Source organism: Gobio gobio, assembly GCF_949357685.1.
Source record: "Gobio gobio genome assembly, chromosome: 11".
Taxonomy (NCBI): Eukaryota; Metazoa; Chordata; class Actinopteri; order Cypriniformes; family Gobionidae; genus Gobio; species Gobio gobio.
The window spans coordinates 56,185,677-56,211,241 of record NC_137104.1 but is presented as its reverse complement, the minus strand read 5'-3'; the positions used below and the strand labels follow the sequence as shown (position 1 = coordinate 56,211,241).

The window sequence follows — 25,565 nt, the reverse complement described above, 5'->3', positions numbered from 1 at the left end:
TCAGCCACTTTTCATAAAGGAAATAAGACTGTGTCATTTCAAATCAACTTCAAAATTACAACACAAAATAATCCATAATGGAAAACCACAGCTAACTCAATAGTAAACTCCTTGCTCAGAAAAGATAAACTTCAACATGTGACAGACCAAAAAAATAAATGCTAGATGTATTCAAAATAGGAACAATAAAACCATAAAATACACAAATAAACTTTAACACAACATAAAATACAAAAAATATACTCAGCCACATGGAACATAGTAAACTGCATGAAAAGTGGGATTTTCGACCCCGTAAACGCCTGTATACTCCCGGAAATCTCCCTAATTTTCGGCAGTTTTCGACAATTTAGAGGCAGCGAACGTCGCGTTCGTCTGTGCCACAAATTGTCGTAAACGAACCATGACGTAGTTGGAGACCCCCCCGCTGAGAGACAGCGCGGAGGTGCGACGCCTCTAATTAGCATATGAATAGCAGCGAAACCAGAGAGTCAACGGCCAGACTTGAATTTACTCACTCACTATTGGCTGAAGCCACTACATTTAAAAAAGAAAAATCCCTCGTGATTGGTAGATCACTGCAAACCAATCATTATTGGTCCCCCTGGCTCATTATAAATGTAAACCCCAATAATAATAATAAATATATAATTTATGTTGTAATAATTTGTTTTATATTAATGTTATTGTGCTATGAAGTATTCATACCATCAAGGAATATATGGGCAAATTATCCGGACCGTGCCGTTTATTCAAACAAGGGGCTTCATTTATAAGCATACAGCTGTTCATTCAAAGAAAGGGCTTAATTTATAAAACACAGCGGTTTACTCAAAGAAAGAGCTTTATTGTTAAACACACAACTATGTACAGTGCAGCAGTAATGTCTCATAATGTAATGTAAAGTTCGGCGAGCTCCAGGCTGCGGCCGCACAATCCATCCAGACACCCCGTCAACAAAGCCGTCTTCCTCGTCAGACATGAGTTCAATGGTCGCGGACTTCCAAACGTCCACCTCATCCAGCACACTCTCACTTCCAGCAACTGTAATACAATCCATAAAGACAATAAGCAACCTGAAAAATACTCACATTGACAAAAAACGGATCTAATATAATAAATCTTACCCTTTTTCTTCTTGATCGACTCCGAGCTAAACTTCGCAGTTTCCGCCTGCTATGTAAGTTCAGGTTGTTTGTATCTGAAGCTCCGGCGTGTCGAATCATAATACGTTTTACAGGCAGCTGGGAAACAATTACATGAGACTGGTATTAATAAAAACAGTGACGGTAAAATTAAACAAGGAATGAGAAAAACAGAAGTTATACTTAAGTTACACACAATTTCGTCGTGATCAGCGGTTAAATCTGGACTCGCGGAAATCGCTCCAAGCAGATAAGAGCTCACGGCTTCGTTATGAGGCGAGGATAGTCTGTGTAAACAAAATGTGCAGTTTTAAGCTCGGATCTATTAACGCATCCATTTCCTTATACAGCTGAATAAAAGCATATTCTTTAAATCGTAACGTTACATTACCCATGCTGTGGTTCATAGCGCTTGCAGTTTGCCTCAGAGTTGTGAAGACGAAGACAGCCTCCTGAAAATGAGTCGAAAAAGTTGGTCGCGTCCATGCAGAGATTGAGTTGAAGACGGCGTCCTGTCGTAGTTGATCACGAAAAAGGAAAGCAGCAAAAAACATAGGAAATGTAAAAAAACAAAAAAGCTTAAAGCTCGTCTTCTACGCGTCATGGCCATGACCTCGACCTCGCACGTCATTGGACTAGGGCTCTACTATGGAACGCGCCCGGGGCCAAATCTCTTTATACGAAACGCGTGACTTAAGACCGTTTCAACACGCCCTGTTTTCCGCGTCAACGCAGCAATTTTGTACGTGTTTCTTTTGTATGTGTAGACACGCACATTCTGGTCGTGTAACAGGCATACACGCACAGTCGACGCACGGTTTTAACATGTTAAGAAGACACATTTGTACGTGTTTCTTAACGCGCACATTCTGTACATGTCGAAGTGTAATTTTTTTTTTTAAAGCAGACTTACCTTTAGATGTAGCCTAGGCTATGTATATTAATATAAGATATTAATTAATTGCTTACCTGACTACTGTGCTAGAGTAAAGTAGCCTAATGTTACAATGTATATTTAGTAAATGCTTAATATTATACAATTATTATAATTTATCTATATGGGTTATTGTTGGTTGTTTAAAGTTAGGCTATATATAATTTCTAAAAGTATAGGCTAATTTACACAGCACATATTTATAACTGAAAACACACACACACACAACTTTATTCACTTTCACATAATAATGTTTTTGTAATTTGGTGTTTAGTTTGTTGTATAGTTTGTTTATACTGTTCTGTCTCTGTTTTGTTTCCAGGAACATCTGATGAGTGCTATAATAAAATGACTTCATTATATTTAAAATATGTTTTGATATTCATTTTATTTATATTATTAATATTTTATTTACCCATAAACGTGTCTTTAGGAAGCCATAAGTTATAGAGACAAGAATAACTTTTGCCATTTAAATGCCACATTAATTTACTGAGGACCCATACAGCCAATGATCATGTGTGAAAACACTTATACATAAATTGATCACTTAGAAATCAAAACTAAGGTTTGAGAAAGAAAGAACATGCATACAACAAAATATATTGTTTCATAGCAGCTTCAGTAACAAGTTCAAAACAAATTCTGCTGTAAACCGGCTCTAACAAGCCAATATAGTGTCAATATTCAGCTCAAGTTCAATTCAATTCAATTCAAATTTATTTGTATAGCGCTTTTCACAATACACATTGTTTCAAAGCAGCTTTACAGAAAGTGCATTTCATAGATGTACAGTAAAAATGTTAGAAAGACAATGTTAAAGAATAATGTTCGAAAAAGTTAATCAATCGTGTATTAATTTAGGCCATAACAACGCTGGCGTTGAGTCGTCTCTTCACAGGCGTGGAGTCGTCTCATCACAGGTGTCGGGGCATCCGAAGTCTCCATGAGAGGCTGATACAAACTGGAGCTGATGAACTATTTACCTCGGGACTAGTGTCCCGAGATAACAACAGAAAAGCAGATGGGAAATAATTAGCGTAGCTACTGTTCAGAATATTATATTAATGCTTTTGATCCGATTTAACTGTAGTATAAAAAGATAATTATAATGTGAATGCTTGGCTAAAGAGATGCGTCTTTAATCTAGTTTTAAACTGGGACAGCGAGTCTGAACCTTGAACAATATCAGGAAGACTATTCCAGAGTTTAGGAGCTAAATGTGAAAAAGCCCTCCCTCCTTTAGTGGACTTAGATATCCTAGGAATGACCAGAAGCCTAGAGTTTAGTGATCTTAAAGAGCGCGATGGATTGTAGGGCGATAGAAGATCCGTTAGATACACTGGAGCTAAACCATTTAGGGCTTTATAGGTTAGTAGCAATAGTTTGTAATTGATACGGAACTTCACAGGTAACCAGTGTAGAGATGATAAAATTGGTGTTATATGATCATATTTTCTTGACCTAGTAAGAACTCTAGCAGCCGCGTTTTGGACTAACTGTAGTTTGTTTATTGAGGATGCAGGACAACCAGCTAATTAAGCATTACAGTAATCTAATCTCGAGGTCATGAATGCATGAACTAACTTTTCTGCATCAGAAATAGATAGCATGTTACGTAGCTTAGCAATGTTTCTAAGATGGAAAAATGCCGTTCTTGTAACATATGAAATATGATTTTCGAATGTCAGGTTGCGGTCTAATATAACACCCAGGTCTTTTACTGTAGTGGATAAAGTGACAGGACATCCTTCCAAGGTAAAATTGTATTGCGAGAGGTTTTGTGGGCAGTTTTTTGGACCAATAAGTAACACCTCCGTTTTATCTGAATTTAATAGCAGAAAATTACACGTCATCCAGTATTTAATATCTTCAACACACGCTGTCAGTTTAGATAATTTAGCGTTTTCATCCGGTCGTGATGAAATATATAATTGAGTGTCATCAGCATAACAGTGGAAATTAATTCCATGTTTTCTTATAATATTACCAAGTGACAGCATATATATAGAGAATAGCAGAGGGCCTAACACGGATCCTTGCGGCACCCCATAGTCTACTGACGTCATCTTTGATTTTTCCCCATTTAGACAGACAAAATGGTAGCGGTCTGATAAGTACGATCTAAACCAGTTTAATGCCTGTCCCTGAACACCAGTATAATTTTGAAGTCGATCTAAGAGTAGTTTATGATCTATGGTATCAAACGCAGCACTAAGATTGAGTAGAACTAGTATTGAGATACAGCCTTGGTCAGAAGCTAGAAGTAAATCATTTGTGATTTTAACGAGTGCGGTTTCTGTGCTATGATGCGGCCTGAATCCTGATTGAAATTTTTCATAGATATCATTTTCTTGCAAGAAAGCGCACAATTGAGCGGACACAACTTTTTCTAGTATTTTAGACATAAATGGAAGATTTGAAATTGGTCTGTAATTTGCTAGGTTATTATGATCTAATTGTGGCTTCTTAATGAGAGGTTTTATGACTGCTAACTTGAATATTCTTGGAACATGACCTAAAGATAAAGATGAGTTAATAATATTGAGAAGAGGCTCTTCCACTACAGGTAACAATTCTTTCAGTAGTTTAGTGGGTATTGGATCTAATAAACATGTTGTTGGTTTAGATGCAATGATAAGTTTATTTAGCTCTTCCTGTCCTATAGTTGTAAAGCGGTGTAGTAGTTCTTGACGGGCGATAGTTGTGGTTGAATCATAAGACATCATTAAAGATTGTACATTTACAATTTTGTTTCTGATGCTTTCTATTTTCTCAGTGAAGAAATTCATAAAATCATTACTACTAAACTGTAACGGAATAATCATAAAAAATATGAATTCATATTCTTTTCCAAAAACAACTGCTGTACTACAACCATCTGGCCAGCGGCGATGTGCCAACTGAGTTTGGTGACGGTACAGTGAAGTACAGTAAACTTATTGAATATTCTTCATTATGAAAATTCATAAAAAAATATGAATTTGTATTCTTTTTCAAACAGTTGAACTTCACGACTGAAAAATTAAAAGTCATAAACAAAATATTAAAAAAAATAATTAAAGAGGTAAAAGTAATGTGAGCTGGTATAAGTAATAGAATAGAAAAGAGAAAATTAAATTGAGATAATTCATATTTAATTTATTAACAGGATTAACCCCTTAAGATGTACCATCTCGTTTTCAAGGGGGTCCTAACATACACCAATCAAAAACATAGTAACAAAAACATTACAAAACAAAATTACCAGTACAATCAACAACAAAACAAGCAATAATTAAATAAATAAATAAAATAAAAAAGTTGATATGCGTTTTCCTCAAGTTTCACTGGTTTGTCCAGAACAGTCACTCTTCATTATTTGATCTATGACTGTTAAATTAACTTATAACAGAACAATATAGAATATATAGTCAATAATCTATATAGAAGATTTAACGTGGAGTTGCCAATAGATTAAAGACTATGGCGGGCGGGAAGGTCCAAAATTAAGACTACTGATTTGTCTTGGGAAATCACTATGCTATAGTGATTTGCTACTGACGGTTACCACTGATAAGCCAGCGGTGGATCTGTATAAGCACTTATCTCACATGGCAGACGACTCACTTTCCTCACACAGCGACTGACTCTCCTCACGCAGCGGGCGACTCACTTTCCTCACACAGCGACTGACTCTCCTCACGCAGCGGGCGACTCACTTTCCTCACAAAGCGACTCACTTTCCTCACCAAGCGACTGACTCTCCTCACGCAGCGGGCGACTCACTTTCCTCACACAGCGACTGACTCTCCTCACGCAGCGGGCGACTCACTTTCCTCACACAGCGACTGACTCTCCTCACGCAGCGGGCGACTCACTTTCCTCACAAAGCGACTCACTTTCCTCACCAAGCGACTGACTCTCCTCACGCAGCGGGCGACTCACTTTCCTCACACAGCGACTGACTCTCCTCACGCAGCGGGCGACTCACTTTCCTCACCAAGCGACTGACTCTCCTCACGCAGCGGGCGACTCACTTTCCTCACCAAGCGACTGACTCTCCTCACGCAGCGGGCGACTCACTTTCCTCACCAAGCGACTGACTCTCCTCACGCAGCGGGCGTCTCACTTTCCTCACCAAGCGACTGACTCTCCTCACGCAGCGGGCGACTCACTTTCCTCACCAAGCGACTGACTCTCCTCACGCAGCGGGCGACTCACTTTCCTCACCAAGCGACTGACTCTCCTCACGCAGCGGGCGACTCACTTTCCTCACCAAGCGACTGACTCTCCTCACGCAGCGGGCGACTCACTTTCCTCACCAAGCGACTGACTCTCCTCACGCAGCGGGCGACTCACTTTCCTCACCAAGCGACTGACTCTCCTCACGCAGCGGGCGACTCACTTTCCTCACCAAGCGACTGACTCTCCTCACGCAGCGGGCGACTCACTTTCCTCACCAAGCGACTGACTCTCCTCACGCAGCGGGCGAGTCACTTTCCTCACACAGCGACTGACTCTCCTCACGCAGCGGGCGACTCACTTTCCTCACCAAGCGACTGACTCTCCTCACGCAGCGGGCGACTCACTTTCCTCACCAAGTGACTGACTCTCCTCACGCAGCGGGCGTCTCACTTTCCTCACCAAGCGACTGACTCTCCTCACGCAGCGGGCGACTCACTTTCCTCACCAAGCGACTGACTCTCCTCACGCAGCGGGCGACTCACTTTCCTCACCAAGCGACTGACTCTCCTCACGCAGCGGGCGACTCACTTTCCTCACCAAGCGACTGACTCTCCTCACGCAGCGGGCGACTCACTTTCCTCACCAAGCGACTGACTCTCCTCACGCAGCGGGCGACTCACTTTCCTCACCAAGCGACTGACTCTCCTCACGCAGCGGGCGACTCACTTTCCTCACCAAGCGACTGACTCTCCTCACGCAGCGGGCGACTCACTTTCCTCACCAAGCGACTGACTCTCCTCACGCAGCGGGCGAGTCACTTTCCTCACACAGCGACTCACTTTCCTTTCCTCACTCTTGTAGGCCTACAATATTATAATAAAATGTATACCCTTTTCAAACACTGTGATGGTGCAATTAGAAATATACATTCATTAAAGTTTATGATAAGACATGTTACCTCTCAAACATTCATTCTTATTTTTGTAAGTTTGTTTTTTTACAATCTAATAAAAGTTCATCAGAAAAATAGCTGCTTAATTTCTGAATATTGCTTGATCAAGTAGGCTATTGATCTGAACAGTGTTTATAACAAAGTAAAAAATTAAATAAAAAAAAACATGACACTTAGCTACTAATAAAAATAATTGTAGGATATAGGGCCCACAATTTTGAAAAAATGATGAGGAAATATGGCGCCTTGAAATTATCTGCAGCTTGTCAATAAAAAAACGTCTGTCAAACGAAGGAAGGCCGTTGGAGTTTCCAATACTGAATATCTGAATAAATAAAATGAATGCCATAAAATCACGATTTCATGCAGGATCTTGCTACTCTACAAGTGAAAATCAAAAACAATGCCCTTTGTTAAAATAATTGTATAAATAGCCTATATGTATTAATAGGCCTATGTACTATAATTTTATCTCAGACCAATCCAAATAATAAATAGAGTTGGTTTACTTTAAACCATAAAGCTCTAAACGAATTCTAAAATCGTTAAGACGGCATCAGTTAAGCTAGACTATTTAAAGAAGTTAAATATAGGTTACACAAATAGTAAGTTAAGGTTACAGCTGCATCTGTCTCTAAGAATTTTTTTTTTTAGTATAGTGTTTGATGTTTTTGATAGATTTGATGTTATTGAAGGCTGAAACCAGAATTAATAACTTTGTTTGAATTATCTGAATGCATGCGTTCTCGGCCACGACACACGACTGGCTTGACTGCATGTTAAGGCATTTGTTAAAGATTGTTGTTATTTGACCGAACATTTTACTGTAGCCTACTTTTTATGGATTCTAAAATGTTACATACAGGACAAATGTATGGAGGACCAGCGTACCATGCACTTAAAATAAAATTAAGAATTAATATATCGATTTAATCATTTTTAAAAAATAAAAACTTATATAAATAAATCACTTTTAAATGGACAAATCAATAGTCATATTTAAAGTTGTTTATTTAATTTGTGTTTTTAAATGTAGTTTAATAAAACAATACATTTACAAAAACATTTTAAATTTAGGCTATAAATAAATAGACACATTTAAAACTGTTTATTTAATTAATGTTTTAAAACATATATTAATAAAACAATAAAAAGAGCATTAATATATCGTTTAAATGCACATTTTAAATCGCTTTAAAAAAAAAACCATTTGGAAAAAGCTTTTGTCTCTCTATTTCCCAAGTGTTTTGCCAAACACTTTTCTTTTATTGATCACACATGAACTGACATTTACCAAAAATGTGAGAATGGGTTGTGTTTTATGTCATATTTAATTGTATTACAATGATAATCATATATATATATGCACACTTGTTGTCTGACACACATATTAATATGTTTAATATATGCATATTATATAATATGTATAATATACATACATAAAATAAATATTTTTTAATTTATATCTCGTTTTGTTATAAATATAGAAATTCAGTGAAGATAATCAATGTAGGCCCTACGCGTTGCCTGAACCACAGTGGCTATGAATATGTAAACAAATAGCCTAATAATGAAAATATACATAGCGTGCCAATATAAATAGTGACTAACACGACCCATTAACCAGTAGTTACTTCACTGACCTGACCTACAAAAATCCTGATTTATAAACAGGTAACATGATCTCTGATCTAACAAAAATCACCACACCCTACATAGCAGCTAAGAACCACTATCCACTTAATTGGTTTCTTAAAATATTAGCCATGTCAGCCATAGGAGGCTACTTGCATAATGTTTTATGCACAATAACAATAGACATAGATATACATAGATGACATGAAAGATGACGGCCTACATTTATTAAATTTATAAATGTAAAAAATGCCATGAAAATCAATTACAGAACACTGACTGGAATATTGGTTCAGATTCAGAACAAATTACATTTGTGTCACAAAAATGATAAAGTTTACTGAATGTAGTTTGTTATTGCACCATCACAGTGTTTGAAAAGGGTATACATTTTATTATAATATTGTAGGCCTACAAGAGTGAGGAAAGGAAAGTGAGTCGCTGTGTGAGGAAAGTGAGTCGCCTGCCGCGTGAGGAGAGTCAGTCGCTTGGTGAGGAAAGTGAGTCGCCCGCTGCGTGAGGAGAGTCAGTCGCTGTGTGAGGAAAGTGAGTCGCCCGCTGCGTGAGGAGAGTCAGTCACTTGGTGAGGAAAGTGAGTCGCCCGCTGCGTGAGGAGAGTCAGTCGCTTGGTGAGGAAAGTGAGTCGCCCGCTGCGTGAGGAGAGTCAGTCGCTTGGTGAGGAAAGTGAGTCGCCCGCTGCGTGAGGAGAGTCAGTCGCTGTGTGAGGAAAGTGAGTCGCCCGCTGCGTGAGGAGAGTCAGTCGCTTGGTGAGGAAAGTGAGTCGCCCGCTGCGTGAGGAGAGTCAGTCGCTTGGTGAGGAAAGTGAGTCGCCCGCTGCGTGAGGAGAGTCAGTCGCTTGGTGAGGAAAGTGAGTCGCCCGCTGCGTGAGGAGAGTCAGTCGCTTGGTGAGGAAAGTGAGTCGCCCGCTGCGTGAGGAGAGTCAGTCACTTGGTGAGGAAAGTGAGTCGCCCGCTGCGTGAGGAGAGTCAGTCGCTTGGTGAGGAAAGTGAGTCGCCCGCTGCGTGAGGAGAGTCAGTCGCTTGGTGAGGAAAGTGAGTCGCCCGCTGCGTGAGGAGAGTCAGTCGCTGTGTGAGGAAAGTGAGTCGCCCGCTGCGTGAGGAGAGTCAGTCGCTTGGTGAGGAAAGTGAGTCGCCCGCTGCGTGAGGAGAGTCAGTCGCTTGGTGAGGAAAGTGAGTCGCCCGCTGCGTGAGGAGAGTCAGTCGCTTGGTGAGGAAAGTGAGTCGCCCGCTGCGTGAGGAGAGTCAGTCGCTTGGTGAGGAAAGTGAGTCGCCCGCTGCGTGAGGAGAGTCAGTCGCTTGGTGAGGAAAGTGAGTCGCCCGCTGCGTGAGGAGAGTCAGTCGCTTGGTGAGGAAAGTGAGTCGCCCGCTGCGTGAGGAGAGTCAGTCGCTTGGTGAGGAAAGTGAGTCGCCCGCTGCGTGAGGAGAGTCAGTCGCTTGGTGAGGAAAGTGAGTCGCCCGCTGCGTGAGGAGAGTCAGTCGCTTGGTGAGGAAAGTGAGTCGCCCGCTGCGTGAGGAGAGTCAGTCGCTTGGTGAGGAAAGTGAGTCGCCCGCTGCGTGAGGAGAGTCAGTCGCTTGGTGAGGAAAGTGAGTCGCCCGCTGCGTGAGGAGAGTCAGTCGCTTGGTGAGGAAAGTGAGTCGCCCGCTGCGTGAGGAGAGTCAGTCGCTTGGTGAGGAAAGTGAGTCGCCCGCTGCGTGAGGAGAGTCAGTCGCTTGGTGAGGAAAGTGAGTCGCCCGCTGCGTGAGGAGAGTCAGTCGCTTTGTGAGGAAAGTGAGTCGCCCGCTGCGTGAGGAGAGTCAGTCGCTTGGTGAGGAAAGTGAGTCGCCTGCCGCGTGAGGAGAGTCAGTCGCTTGGTGAGGAAAGTGAGTCGCCCGCTGCGTGAGGAGAGTCAGTCGCTTGGTGAGGAAAGTGAGTCGCCTGCCGCGTGAGGAGAGTCAGTCGCTTGGTGAGGAAAGTGAGACGCCCGCTGCGTGAGGAGAGTCAGTCGCTTGGTGAGGAAAGTGAGACGCCCGCTGCGTGAGGAGAGTCAGTCGCTTGGTGAGGAAAGTGAGTCGCCCGCTGCGTGAGGAGAGTCAGTCGCTGTGTGAGGAAAGTGAGTCGCCCGCTGCGTGAGGAGAGTCAGTCGCTTGGTGAGGAAAGTGAGACGCCCGCTGCGTGAGGAGAGTCAGTCGCTTGGTGAGGAAAGTGAGTCGCCCGCTGCGTGAGGAGAGTCAGTCGCTTGGTGAGGAAAGTGAGACGCCCGCTGCGTGAGGAGAGTCAGTCGCTTGGTGAGGAAAGTGAGACGCCCGCTGCGTGAGGAGAGTCAGTCGCTTGGTGAGGAAAGTGAGTCGCCCGCTGCGTGAGGAGAGTCAGTCGCTTGGTGAGGAAAGTGAGTCGCCCGCTGCGTGAGGAGAGTCAGTCGCTTGGTGAGGAAAGTGAGACGCCCGCTGCGTGAGGAGAGTCAGTCGCTTGGTGAGGAAAGTGAGTCGCCCGCTGCGTGAGGAGAGTCAGTCGCTTGGTGAGGAAAGTGAGTCGCCCGCTGCGTGAGGAGAGTCAGTCGCTTGGTGAGGAAAGTGAGACGCCTGCCGCGTGAGGAGAGTCAGTCGCTTGGTGAGGAAAGTGAGTCGCCCGCTGCGTGAGGAGAGTCAGTCGCTTGGTGAGGAAAGTGAGTCGCCCGCTGCGTGAGGAGAGTCAGTCGCTTGGTGAGGAAAGTGAGTCGCCCGCTGCGTGAGGAGAGTCAGTCGCTTGGTGAGGAAAGTGAGTCGCCCGCTGCGTGAGGAGAGTCAGTCGCTGTGTGAGGAAAGTGAGTCGCCCGCTGCGTGAGGAGAGTCAGTCGCTTGGTGAGGAAAGTGAGTCGCCCGCTGCGTGAGGAGAGTCAGTCGCTTGGTGAGGAAAGTGAGTCGCCCGCTGCGTGAGGAGAGTCAGTCGCTTGGTGAGGAAAGTGAGTCGCCCGCTGCGTGAGGAGAGTCAGTCGCTTGGTGAGGAAAGTGAGTCGCCCGCTGCGTGAGGAGAGTCAGTCGCTTGGTGAGGAAAGTGAGTCGCCCGCTGCGTGAGGAGAGTCAGTCGCTTGGTGAGGAAAGTGAGTCGCCCGCTGCGTGAGGAGAGTCAGTCGCTGTGTGAGGAAAGTGAGTCGCCCGCTGCGTGAGGAGAGTCAGTCGCTTGGTGAGGAAAGTGAGTCGCCCGCTGCGTGAGGAGAGTCAGTCGCTGTGTGAGGAAAGTGAGTCGCCCGCTGCGTGAGGAGAGTCAGTCGCTTGGTGAGGAAAGTGAGACGCCCGCTGCGTGAGGAGAGTCAGTCGCTTGGTGAGGAAAGTGAGTCGCCCGCTGCGTGAGGAGAGTCAGTCGCTTGGTGAGGAAAGTGAGTCGCCCGCTGCGTGAGGAGAGTCAGTCGCTTGGTGAGGAAAGTGAGTCGCCCGCTGCGTGAGGAGAGTCAGTCGCTTGGTGAGGAAAGTGAGTCGCCCGCTGCGTGAGGAGAGTCAGTCGCTTGGTGAGGAAAGTGAGTTGCCTGCCGCGTGAGGAGAGTCAGTCGCTTGGTGAGGAAAGTGAGTCGCCCGCTGCGTGAGGAGAGTCAGTCGCTTGGTGAGGAAAGTGAGTCGCCCGCTGCGTGAGGAGAGTCAGTCGCTTGGTGAGGAAAGTGAGTCGCCCGCTGCGTGAGGAGAGTCAGTCGCTTGGTGAGGAAAGTGAGTCGCCCGCTGCGTGAGGAGAGTCAGTCGCTGTGTGAGGAAAGTGAGTCGCCCGCTGCGTGAGGAGAGTCAGTCGCTGTGTGAGGAAAGTGAGTCGCCCGCTGCGTGAGGAGAGTCAGTCGCTTGGTGAGGAAAGTGAGTCGCCCGCTGCGTGAGGAGAGTCAGTCGCTTGGTGAGGAAAGTGAGTCGCCCGCTGCGTGAGGAGAGTCAGTCGCTTGGTGAGGAAAGTGAGTCGCCCGCTGCGTGAGGAGAGTCAGTCGCTTGGTGAGGAAAGTGAGTCGCCCGCTGCGTGAGGAGAGTCAGTCGCTTGGTGAGGAAAGTGAGTCGCCCGCTGCGTGAGGAGAGTCAGTCGCTGTGTGAGGAAAGTGAGTCGCCCGCTGCGTGAGGAGAGTCAGTCGCTTGGTGAGGAAAGTGAGTCGCCCGCTGCGTGAGGAGAGTCAGTCGCTGTGTGAGGAAAGTGAGTCGCCCGCTGCGTGAGGAGAGTCAGTCGCTTGGTGAGGAAAGTGAGTCGCCCGCTGCGTGAGGAGAGTCAGTCGCTTGGTGAGGAAAGTGAGTCGCCCGCTGCGTGAGGAGAGTCAGTCGCTTGGTGAGGAAAGTGAGTCGCCCGCTGCGTGAGGAGAGTCAGTCGCTTGGTGAGGAAAGTGAGACGCCCGCTGCGTGAGGAGAGTCAGTCGCTTGGTGAGGAAAGTGAGTCGCCCGCTGCGTGAGGAGAGTCAGTCGCTTGGTGAGGAAAGTGAGTCGCCCGCTGCGTGAGGAGAGTCAGTCGCTTGGTGAGGAAAGTGAGACGCCTGCCGCGTGAGGAGAGTCAGTCGCTTGGTGAGGAAAGTGAGTCGCCCGCTGCGTGAGGAGAGTCAGTCGCTTGGTGAGGAAAGTGAGTCGCCCGCTGCGTGAGGAGAGTCAGTCGCTTGGTGAGGAAAGTGAGTCGCCCGCTGCGTGAGGAGAGTCAGTCGCTTGGTGAGGAAAGTGAGTCGCCCGCTGCGTGAGGAGAGTCAGTCGCTTGGTGAGGAAAGTGAGTCGCCCGCTGCGTGAGGAGAGTCAGTCGCTTGGTGAGGAAAGTGAGTCGCCCGCTGCGTGAGGAGAGTCAGTCGCTTGGTGAGGAAAGTGAGTCGCCCGCTGCGTGAGGAGAGTCAGTCGCTTGGTGAGGAAAGTGAGTCGCCCGCTGCGTGAGGAGAGTCAGTCGCTTGGTGAGGAAAGTGAGTCGCCTGCCGCGTGAGGAGAGTCAGTCGCTTGGTGAGGAAAGTGAGTCGCCCGCTGCGTGAGGAGAGTCAGTCGCTGTGTGAGGAAAGTGAGTCGCCTGCCGCGTGAGGAGAGTCAGTCGCTGTGTGAGGAAAGTGAGTCGTCTGCCATGTGAGATAAGTGCTTATACAGATCCACCGCTGGCTTATCAGTGGGTAAGTCAGTAGCAAATCACTATAGCATAGTGATTTCCCAAGACAAATCAGTAGTCTTAATTTTGGACCTTCCCGCCCGCCATAAAAGACAGCATGTGGAACGTGTATTCTGCCACTCTAAATGAAAATCAAAACTTGATCAACCATTTTATTACTGAAAGGTGTCCATAAATTATGAATTCAATTATTTTTATTTAACTTTTAAAAGTGGCAATGTGTAGTACTCCTGAAAAGTATAATAAAGAAGAATTAGAGAAGAGTGCTGCTGCGATGGCTTCCTTGTTGTATTTATTATTAATGAATAAATAATAAAAGCATATGCATATAACAAAAGCTCAGCACATTATCAACACATGTATCACATTTTTTGCACAGTAATGATTGGCTGTAAACAAAAGTGATTTCAAACATTTTCCATCACACAAAATAATGCATATTATTATTATGTATAATTTTTACATAACGTACAAATAAGCAATAAAACATTATTTATCAATATTAGAAAAATAACATTTAACAATTTTATAATGAATTTGAAGGGAAACTGTACAAGCATAAACATAACATGTCATTAAATAAACATTAAATATGGAGACGTCTGTAGTAGAGCATTTGCCAGTATAAATGTCACTTCTGAAGAAACAAAAGGTTTCCTTGTTTGACTTTGGATGAAGGAATGGATCATTCTGTAAAGTTACACAAACACGTGTGATGATCACTATGGGTTTGTGTTTGTTGATTCTGTTGAATGTGATGTGTCTGTAGTGGCTCTTTATTCACCATCAGCTGATCCAGAGCTAAGTAAGTAAAACACAGACAGTCAAATGTGTTTGCATGACATTATTGCATTATCCATATCCACATTAACAACTGAAAGAAACTACTTAAGACTATTAAGTGACAGATTATAATATAACACTGTTACATAGTGATAAATAATTATTTATTAAATTAAATCAAATATGTAATTGTTACTATGGTATAAACTACTATATTAAATTAAATGACGGGCCCAAGCCAGTGGCACCGCCACCCCAGTGGCATCAGCTTAACTGTGCACGACAGGCAACAGGCATTTAAAATCGGAAAACATAAAAGGTCAAAGTCATTTGAATTCACCACATTAACAGCAGCAGTTGGTGCTCCTATGACCACAAACCACAACAGTGACATCTATGAGATCAATTAAATTAATCAATTCATGTCAGATGATGTCAAATGTAAATTTCAGATGTGTGCAGATTACCGTCCGAATGCTGATCTTGTGTTATCTTAACACTTCCCTTCATGTGTTTTTGGCCTACCCTAGCTACAGTTCGTTCACCAATCTTATGCACCAAAAAGTGTGCTTTCATTTCAATATGGGTGGTATCCAATAAAAAAATGTTCACAAAATTAATAAATGGAGCCAAATCACAGACAACAATGATTTTAATATCAGTGTCAGGTAAGAGTTATATGCATGTCTAAATGTTATGGAAGTTTATTATATACAGCCACTTTTAGAAAAAATCATGTGAATTTTTTTTTATTAATTTGAATTATATCAGTAAATAATTAATTTAAAGACATGTCAAAAGTGATCTTTGCAAACACAGCACATGACTTTCTGTAACGCCCATGTATAGAAAACACACACTGTTTTAAAAAAATGAGTACTGTCTGAATGAGTACATGAAATCACAGATGTCAGGTGATAAGAATTGAAACTCAAATGTCATTTAGAAAATTAGTCCTGTCCGAATAGTGATTATAGTGTCATAATTTAATTTCAAATGTGAAGTTATCATTTGCTGCAATATGAATATAAATCCATTAAATGTAAAATAACTATTTCATGTCATAGGATGGCATAGGTCACACCAGCTGCAACCATTCCCCCTCTCCTCCCTCCCCTACTTTCAATTAAAATATGAACAATTTGAATCATCACTACTCACTCAAGTGACTCTAGTTTATAATATGGATCATCCTTCAGACCATAGAGCACCTTCATTCCTGGTTTACTTAGTTTATTTTCGGTCAGATCCAGATGTCTCAGATGTGAGGGGTTCGATAGCAGAGCTAAAGCCAGAGCAGCAAACCCTTCATCTGTAACACCACATTCCTTCAACCTGTAGAGAACAATGACACTCTTCAGTCTCTCAGTTCAGAATCAACAGCTCAGATAAGCAGGAATTTCACAATCAGAAAGAGAGAGACTTAATCCACGGCACCATTAACAACTTCAGTCTAAGGTTCACACCCGCTTCTACATGCTGCTTGAGGAGGTTTGTTTCAATATCATAAATATCTATATATAATATTTTTTATGCATGTACCCCAAATTCCTCAACATATCTGTATATAAACACAGTTGTCACATCTTTACATAATCTAGTCATGTGTATACCTCATTAATATTGTAAAATTATGTCAAAAACTTTGGAAAGAATATAATGAAGTTTAAATCATCTTCAATTATCTGGCACGTCATATTTAGTCTTTAGTTTTTGTATTAATTTTGTTCATTATTTACCACAGGAGGAAAATGGAGGATGTTGACAAATGTATACAATCTTACCACAGTTTCTCCAGTTTACAGTGAGGATCCTTCAATCCATCAGAGAGTAGATTCACTCCGGCGTCTCCTAGTTTATTTCCAGACAGATTCAGTTCTCTCAGGTGTGAGGGGTTTGATCTCAGAGCTGAAGCCAGAGCAGCACAACCTTCATCTGTAACATCACAACCACTCAACCTGTAGAGAACAATGACACTCCTCAGTCTCTCAGTTCAGGATCTACAGCTCAGATAAGCAGGAACTTCACAATCAGAGAGACTTAATCCACAGCAAGATTAACAGTCTAATTTAAGCATTTTATTTATTCTTGCACTGCAGCATGAATGTTCGCTGACTGCGTGCAAAACCTCAGAGATGTTTATCATCGACCCGCTTGCCACTGTATTTTCTTTTTAAATAGGGCATAGTGAAAGTGAGACAGAAGTTTGGAGGAATTATACTATTTTCGGATCATTCGAATTTTACAGGTTTAAGGATAAAACATAAAAAGTTCAATATATAGTACAGTTAACAATTTTACTGGGAAAACACACTACCACATGCACAAGGACAAATGTGCACTTTGTAAACCATAGACTTCTATTGGTATTTATTTAATTTAAACTCAAAATTAAAGCCATAAGATTTATTATAAATAAAAAAAATTTTTTAAAAAAAGAGGTAAATATATTACAAGTTAGTTAACAAGAGTTACAACTCAGTAAGGAGTAGAAGACGCCATTTCTTATTACACTTCTCACAATCTCAAAGTATACCTTTATTCAGTCTCTCTACATTTTTTTAGTTTGTCTGTTCACCCGTCAAACAACAGAACATGTCCATTCAACAATATCTCATCAACAGCTCCTTGAAGGGTCATGAAACACCCAAACATGTTTTTTGAGATGTGAATAGATATGTACAGGCTGCACATGACTGAAAACACTAAAAGCACTCATAAATTTAAACAACAAGTGTTTCTATTTTATTTTTCTGAGCAATTTCGTTCTTCCGGGTTAAAAATCAAAGCAGAAGCAAAGTCACAGAATCTGACATAGAAGCATGCTTTCTGAGTTTGTGATTGGCTGCTGGGGCTGGAGAGGCACGATTCTACGTCATCCGGTTCAGAGCGCTGCTCTGCATTTATTCATGAGAATGAACTCTTTCAGACAAATTACTGTGCTGTATTACACATGAGATCATATTACAGTGGAGAATTCAAACAACATGTAACGTCTCGGTTACGTATGGTAACCCTCGTTCCCTGGAGGGAACGGAGACGTACGTACGAATTGGGATCACTTCAGGGAGCCCCTATCAGCTTCGAGATATAGAGAACGGGCCAATGGGCCATTGGTGTGCGAGATTTGCATCTCGCGCTCCGCCCCGCATCGCAGGTATAAACAGGAAGCGAGAGCAGCGCACTATTGTTTTTCACTGAGGAGCCGAACTAGTGACTCGGCCATACAGTGATGGTACAGCAACTGTGGTGACGGGACGTACGTCTCCGTTCCCTCCTTCAGGGAACGAGGGTTACCATACGTAACCGAGACGTTCCCTTTCAGTTGGTCACATTCGATATACGTCAGACGTCACCGAAGAAGTTAGACTTTAGAAAACGCCACAGTTACTACCACATCAAGCGCCCAGCGAAAAGCCCCTCAGACCCCGTCTGTACCGGGCGGGAAAACTCACGCAGGGAGTCATATTGCTGTTCCGCAAGACCCAATCAGCAGACTATTGGATAACGCTGGGAAAACGTGCCCGGGAGGGCCGCTGCGGAAGCCACATCATGCCCAGAGGGAGTTACCATGTGGAGAATACACGTATGGACTGGCCTTGGGCAGTGCAACATATGGAAGTCCCAGGGGTGGCCCCGGCCAATTTACGGTGGGGGAACAACACCGTACTGAGATGGCAGAGGAGCTCTGCAGATGGAAAGACACAGGCCCGCCGTAGGGAGCTGTACCATGGAAGAATACACATATGGGACCGCCGTGGGGGTCACAACATATGGAACCCAGCCTGACACGAGTTCCACCAATGCATACAAGTGCCAGACCTGCCGTTGGACGCTCCGCCACATCCGACTGCCGCGGGTTGCGGAGGACTCGACAGCGTTCGCCTATCCTTAGGGGAACTCGACTGGAGCAGATAAGCGCACGTATACGTTCCATAGGGAAGGGAATGCCGCAGCAAGCCGACACTATAACAGGCACTCTGGTGTTACTGACTATGGGAAGCGAGCACACGGGAAGCTAAAATAAAAATATTTTAGGTTTGTTATAAATAATGGCATTTGGGGGGTAAAATATGTGGGGGTTTTTTGGCAGAGTTGCCTGCTAAAATTTGCATTCCTGGGTCTAAATATCACATAATTGGGGTCGTTTCAAGCCGCGGACATGGAAAAACATCCCGCGGGAAAACCGCGGACTTGGCAACGCTGCTTGGGGCAGATAAATACCTGTGTGCAATCCGCGCAAGCAATGGAAAGCAGCCTCCGTTTGCGCGCCAGTAGTCAAGGGGATTGTCGCTTCTGGCAATGGGTAGTTCAGCTGGATACGTCTCTATTTGATCTCATACCGCTGACATGCTTAATCTTTGATAGGCAGACGCGTAACAGCTCGACCGTGAGTGAAGCATAAGCGCTTACGCACGCATGGGAGGGGTGGGTGACATTCATTTTCGGTTTACGTTTTCGGCTGTTTTTTTTATTGCGGCCTGAAACCGATAATGCCATTTTCGGCCGAACATTTTTATTTTGAATAAATCCACGATTATAGTTCAACGTGTCTCAAAACGATGTAGCTGAAGTAACGTTACAGCATTTCACTAGATGTGTTTGTATGAGTTGATGTGTGGGTGCCAACTCTGGATCGTCAGTATTTGAATCTCAATAGAGCGTGCTCTGTGTGGGCGTGGTCGCATTACCAGATAATTAGATTAGATTAGATTCAACTTTATTGTCATTACACAAGTACAAGTACAAGGCAACAAAATGCAGTTTAGGTCTAACCAGAAGTGCAATAGCAGCAAGTGCAGGATATACAACGGTTGCATAAGTGCAGGACATGGATATGTACTGAATATATATAAATATATATAAATAGAGAGATGGTAATTACTATAAACAGCATTTACAGGTGAATATGTACAGTGAATAAGTATACAGATGGCTATTACTATAAACAGAATTTAAAGGTGAATATGTACTATGAATATAATATACAGATGGTTATTACTATAAACAGAATACAGATAGAGTTATACAATGATATGTTAGGCTAAATGAGGAATATAGTAGTGGATTAAGGTAGTGCAATAAATTATGGACAGAAGCTATCCGAGAAAGTGTAAAAGTGCAGTGGAAAGTGGTTGCATATTACAGTTAGAAGTACGGTGCAAAATGCAAATGTAAACAGTAGGCACTGTAATAAACAGTCGGCAGTGCAAATGAGCATAATCCAGTTAAGGTATGGTAGTGCAAAATGCATAAGTAAACAGTTGTTACTGTAATAAACAGTCGCCCTCAGGCTGTTAGTATGAACTGAAAACACAACTCAGAGTATCCAGCGCTCATAATGATTACATCTGCGCATTTTGGGGAACGATTGAATAAATAATACAGCTCTGTATAGAAATTTGACACAAACATATGAGAATATATCAATATTTCTAAATATCTGCACACTTTTGAACTAAAAGCCCTGAGGGATGTTGTTTTGTCGCAAGTCTTCATGATGAGCATAGAGGAGTTTTTTATAAATGAGAGCAGCTGATATTACAATCAAAAGGTACCAACGCTGGTTTTCATATTAATAACTCCTGACACATATTAACAAATTACGGTCGCTATAAGATTTTGAGAATAAAACAGGTAAAAAATGAAAACTTGAGTATTAGATCTTTTTAACGATGTATAGTTTGTCAAGGTATTTACTTACATCTGACAGTAATTTTGAGCTAATTAAGCAAAGAAAGCTTCAGTGCGTCGACATCCTCGTGCAGGTTAAAAAAAAATTATATACTTTATATACAACCTCAAATGCTTGACTTCGGTGTTGTGATTCTTCAGGACTTGTGTCATCACGTTGGAAAGGTCACGTCCGTGACATAGGTGGAAGTACCGACCCAGTGCTGAAAAACTCCATCTCATGTTCTCCTCCAACTTTAAAATCACTGATGTCATATAGCAGGGCTCGACATTGACACTTGTCCGGGACAAGATTTTTTGAAGGGGCAAGTGAAAGAGAATTTTACTTGCCCGACTGGACAAGTAGCCTTCTTAAAAAGCCAATAGCAAAAATAACTACGGAATCACCAAAATGCGAGAATGGTTATGCATTAATTTAGTGTAAGTGGCGATTGATAGTAAATAATAATATATAATGTATAATTTACAGAGTCTAACTAGGTTGCGCTGTTGACGCTCGCGCAGCCTCTCGAGGATAAATGGAAACAAAATGAGCGCAACACACAAAGAAACTCAGATAATGCGATAAAAATTCAAAATGTGGAGTTTTTGTATTTATAACATATAATACAGTTAAGCAACATCATACGACCAAGAATGTTGAATATCATAATGATTGAAAATTTGATTTTATATGGCAGTTCAATAAACAATTAATTTATATGAAGTCACTTACATTTTAGATGCAATATTTTGTTCTATTTCAGCAGCAAAAATATTTCAAACAAAGATCACAGCAGAACCAAAACATCTCACAGGTAAAATTTACCATTTTCATCACTAAATGATTCAGAACTTTGAACAAACCGGTTGAGTCAAAGATTCAATGACCAATTCATAAACAACTTTTTTTAATCAATCACCCGTTGAAACTAGGCATGTGCCGTTATCAAGTTTTCATGTTGCGATTAATTTCTGAAGCTTTTATCACGGTATACGGTATTATCACGATATTGAAATATGTTGCAAAAAAGTGTTGTCATACTATAAGAGGTTTAATAACTATTATAACAAAAAGAACCGAAAATTTAAATACAATAAAGCAATACACAAAAATGTATAAAGTAAACAAATATTTAAAACAGATTAAAGTGCAAAAGAATTATAAAGAACAATGGGTAACACTTTACAATAAGGTCTCACTTGTTAATGCATTAACATTAACAAAGAGCGAATAGCTACAAGTTATTATTCTTTGATAACGTTTGTTTAAAAAAAAAGCAACTGTTAGTGTTAGCTCAGGTCCATTAAATAATACAGTTAAAACTTTTGATTTTAATGTGTTATTAAATGCTGAAATGTACATTTAACTAAGATGAATAAATGCTTTCGAAGTATTTTTCATTTTCAGTTTGTTAACTAATGAATTAACTAATGTTAAATAATGGAGCCTTATTGTAAAGTGTGTGACTGAAAAATAAAGAAATCAGAACATATTCAAACAATATCTAGGGCATGTAGGCAAGGCAAGGCAAGGCAAGTTTATTTGTATAGCACATTTCATACACAGTGGCAATTCAAAGTGCTTTACACAGAAATGAAATAAAAATATTTGTAAGTGAATTAAAACAGTTATAATAGGAATGAAAAGAAATAAAAAATAAAGATGAAAACCCCAATCTGTGGTGGAAGAAAATGGAGAGTCAGGTTTACTTTGGGACTTCCCCATATTGCCTGTCTGCTTCTGTGGTTTTTAACCAGCCCACAGCACGGCCTCCTCGCCCATGTGATATCTCAAAATTCTCAATTTCAAATCACGTTGCATTTACCACAGAATCATCCACCTATGGTTTATCCACCCCACTTATTTATCGCTCCCCGTCTCTCAACCTCCTCCACCCAGACAGCCTTAACAAAATAAAAATATTGAAAGATAAAAATAAAGAGTATAATTAAAACTAAAAGAAAAAACAGGGTTAAATCAAAACATATAAATTAAAATGCAAGCAGTTCGGACAAAGCACGTACAGTGGCACAGTGCTCATTCAGTAAATGCACAGTTAAACAGATGTGTTCCCTTTCAGTCGGTCACGTTCGACGTACGTCGGAACTGACCGACGAATTGGGATCTGTTTCAGAGACCAATCTACTTCGAGTGTATTAAAAACGAGCCAATGGACATTGGCATGCGGTGCACGCATTCCACGCGCCGCCCCGCATTGCGGGTATAAATACGGAAGTGGAAGTACCGCATATTGCTTTCAACTTCGGAGCCGAGCTTTCATGCTTCCTGCGAAGAGTGTGTTCTACGAACGAGTTTCAAGACATTACGAGAGAAGATCAGCTTACCTGTTCCTGTGTCGGTGTGACGGTGCTATACAGCGGTGGTCGCGTCCAGAAGTGAAACTGTTGGTTCGCTGGGCGTTTCCCTCTGAGTGCTTACAGCGGGCTTGCACCTTTAAACCGCTGTAAGCCGCGGCTATTCCCCTGTGTGCCTCGGCACGTTCGGAGCGGTTTTCTCTTCTCTCTGTCACTAAAAGAGCAATATGGTTTGACCCTGCGTCTTTGTCAAGATGTCATTCAAACCGTGTGTTTCTGGATGCGGTTGTTTCCTGTCCTCATTTGACGGCCACAATCTCTCTCGCATATAAACATGTGTGATTGCTTTCGTGGGTGATCCATGCTCTCTCAGGAGAGCATGGTCACGTCGGCGCGTTGTTCGTCTCACCTTTCTCGTAAGGGCTGAGCGTTCAGCGCGCCGTGTGCCGTCTCGCGCCGGCTGATAGCGGGGGTTGTCACGGCAACCCAGCGCGTCACTCGGCGCTCTGATGCGCGGTCGAGACTATGAAACCTCAAACGGGGTTGAGTCCCTTCACTTATTCCCCGATCTAGTTTCTTTTCTGGGGCTCCAGAAAAGGATTACTTTGGCTAATAAGCGCTGGTGACCTGAGGATTACAGTGGGGCTTCCCCGCCGAGTACATCTCTTCGGGCCCCCACTCCTCTATCGCATCACGAGCGTGCTGAGACTTTGTTTGTGGGTGGTTCATGTTCTCTCACGAGAACATGACCACGTCGGCGCGTTGTTCACCTTGCTCTTTCATAGGGGCTGGATTGTTCAGCGCGCCGTGTGCCGTCAAGTCTGACGGCCACGCTCATTGTCTCACATGCCTGCTGGTAGCTTACAGATGGGATTGCTGGTCCTTTTTAAAAAAAAAAAAAAGGGGATCTAGCGTTTCATTTGGCGCTCTGGCGGAGGACAGATGTCAATTGCTGCATCGGAGAGAGGCCTGTTATGCGCTGGAAATGATAATGCTGAGTTTCCCACTATAATGGTGTGTGCTCATGCTGAATCAGATTCAGAGTTGTCAGCAATGCTTTCCGGGGTGGCTTCCCGGATGTGCATTGGAAAAATTTAACAGCATGGAACTATTTGGTGTCAAAATATGGAACACCAAAAGGGCCATAACCTGTATAAGTTTTTCCCTCTCTCACTGCCCTCTGTCCTGCATGCATGAGGGTAGTCCCGACCCAGGGGTTATGCAGGAACTGCGTGCGGTGATGGACCTCGCTCGCCGGAGTAACAAAAGTCACTGCACGCTCCCTGGGTCAGGCGATGTCCACACCAGTGGTCCAGGAAGCTGGGGCTAAACCTGGCAGATATGCGTGAGCCCGACGAAGTTCGGTTCCTCATCGCCCCTGTCTGTCAGGCTAGCCTCTTCGGCGACGCCAGAAAGCAGAAGCAGACGGAGGTGGCTAAAAAATAAAAAATAATAATAAATAAAAAAAATTTAAAAAAAAACCTGCCCCGACGACCAGCTGCTGCCTACACCCAGTCGTCGGCCGCAGCACCTCCATCTGCTTGTCGCCGAGGGCGCCACCCTGCGTCCGCCTCCACCCAGGCAGCAGGTGGCCGGGCGCAAGGGAGGTGCCCAACCCGTCCAGGGTCCCGCAAGCCTGCTAGCAAGCACAAGGGCAAGCGAACCTGAAACGGGCAGCCCAGCGAGAGAGGAATTGCTCGGGGAGACGGTGTCCGCACCCCTCCCTCCCCCGGAGGAGGACCGGGGGGAGAATATTTTTTTGGTTCCGGTCCTGCCGCTGGCTCCCCGGAGTCCAGCGGTACCCACATTCTCAGAGCAGTTCTTCCCTCCCTGAGCCCAGAGAGGGACAGGTTGGCAGTGTGCGACGCCCCCGGGCCTTGCCACTCCTTTCCTCCCCTCTCATCCCTCGCCAGGGGGCAGCAGATTGGGCACCGAGGACGCCCCCGGGCCTTCTCACCCACTCTCTGCCCCACCTGGAGTATTCAGGCAACACTCCGGGCCGCCTCCGGGCCGCCTCCGGGCCTCCCGAGTCGGGGCTGAATACTCCACCTCGCTGCCTCACCCCGGGTACGTCTGTGGTGCCGTTGATCCCGCTAGTTCGGTCTCTGGGGGCCTGGCTAGGTCTCCCCAGGCCGTCTCGCTGGCTCATCCGTACCATCAGACTCGGCTATGCGGTTCAATTCGCACGCCGGCCTCCCAAGTACAGGGGCATCCTCTTCACCTCCGTGCGGAGCAGCGATGCCCATGTCTTGCGGTCCGAGATCGATGTCCTGCTGGCGAAGGGCGCGGTCGAGCCGGTTCCTCCTGCCGATATGAGGTCGGGGTTCTACAGCCCCTACTTCATTGTACCCAAGAAAGGGGGTGGGTTAAGGCCAATCTTGGACCTGCGCATTCTGAATCGGGCCCTGCACAAGCTTCCGTTCAAAATGTTAACGCAGAAACGCATTTTCCAATGCATCCGTCCCCAAGATTGGTTCGCAGCGATCGACCTGAAGGACGCGTACTTTCATGTCTCTATCCTTCCTCGACACAGACCGTTCCTGCGCTTTGCGTTCGAGGGGAGGGCATATCAGTACAAAGTCTTGCCCTTCGGGCTGTCCCTGTCGCCTCGCGTCTTCACGAAGGTCGTCGAGGCAGCCATTGTTCCGCTCAGAGAACGCGGCGTTCGCTTACTCAACTATCTCGACGACTGGCTCATACTCGCCCAGTCTCGGGAGCAGTTGTGCGAACACAGGGACATGGTGCTCAGTCACCTCAGCCTGTTGGGACTTCGGGTCAACCGGGAGAAGAGCAAACTCTGCCCCGCGCAGAGGATCTCTTATCTCGGTATGGAGCTGGATTCGGTCAGCCGGACAGCGCGCCTCACTCCAGAGCGCGTCCGGTCAGTGTTGAA

General features: G+C 44.0%; 1 protein-coding gene across 4 annotated transcripts in view; it reads right to left on the bottom strand.

Moving 5' to 3' along the window:
- Positions 1-14,162: 14,162 nt before the first annotated feature.
- The window catches only part of LOC307133320 (NACHT, LRR and PYD domains-containing protein 3-like), a 57,254-nt gene continuing 45,851 nt past the window's right edge, over positions 14,163-25,565 (bottom strand). For all 4 annotated transcript variants that reach the window (XM_079828326.1, XM_079828325.1, XM_079828328.1 and 1 more), the window contains 3 exons: positions 16,465-16,638; positions 15,842-16,015; positions 14,163-14,698 (listed from right to left, as the gene is read on the bottom strand). In XM_079828326.1, coding sequence (XP_079684452.1) covers positions 14,674-14,698; positions 15,842-16,015; positions 16,465-16,638 — 373 coding nt within the window. In that variant the 3' untranslated portion in view covers positions 14,163-14,673. The remainder of the gene's footprint in view (positions 14,699-15,841; positions 16,016-16,464; positions 16,639-25,565) is intronic.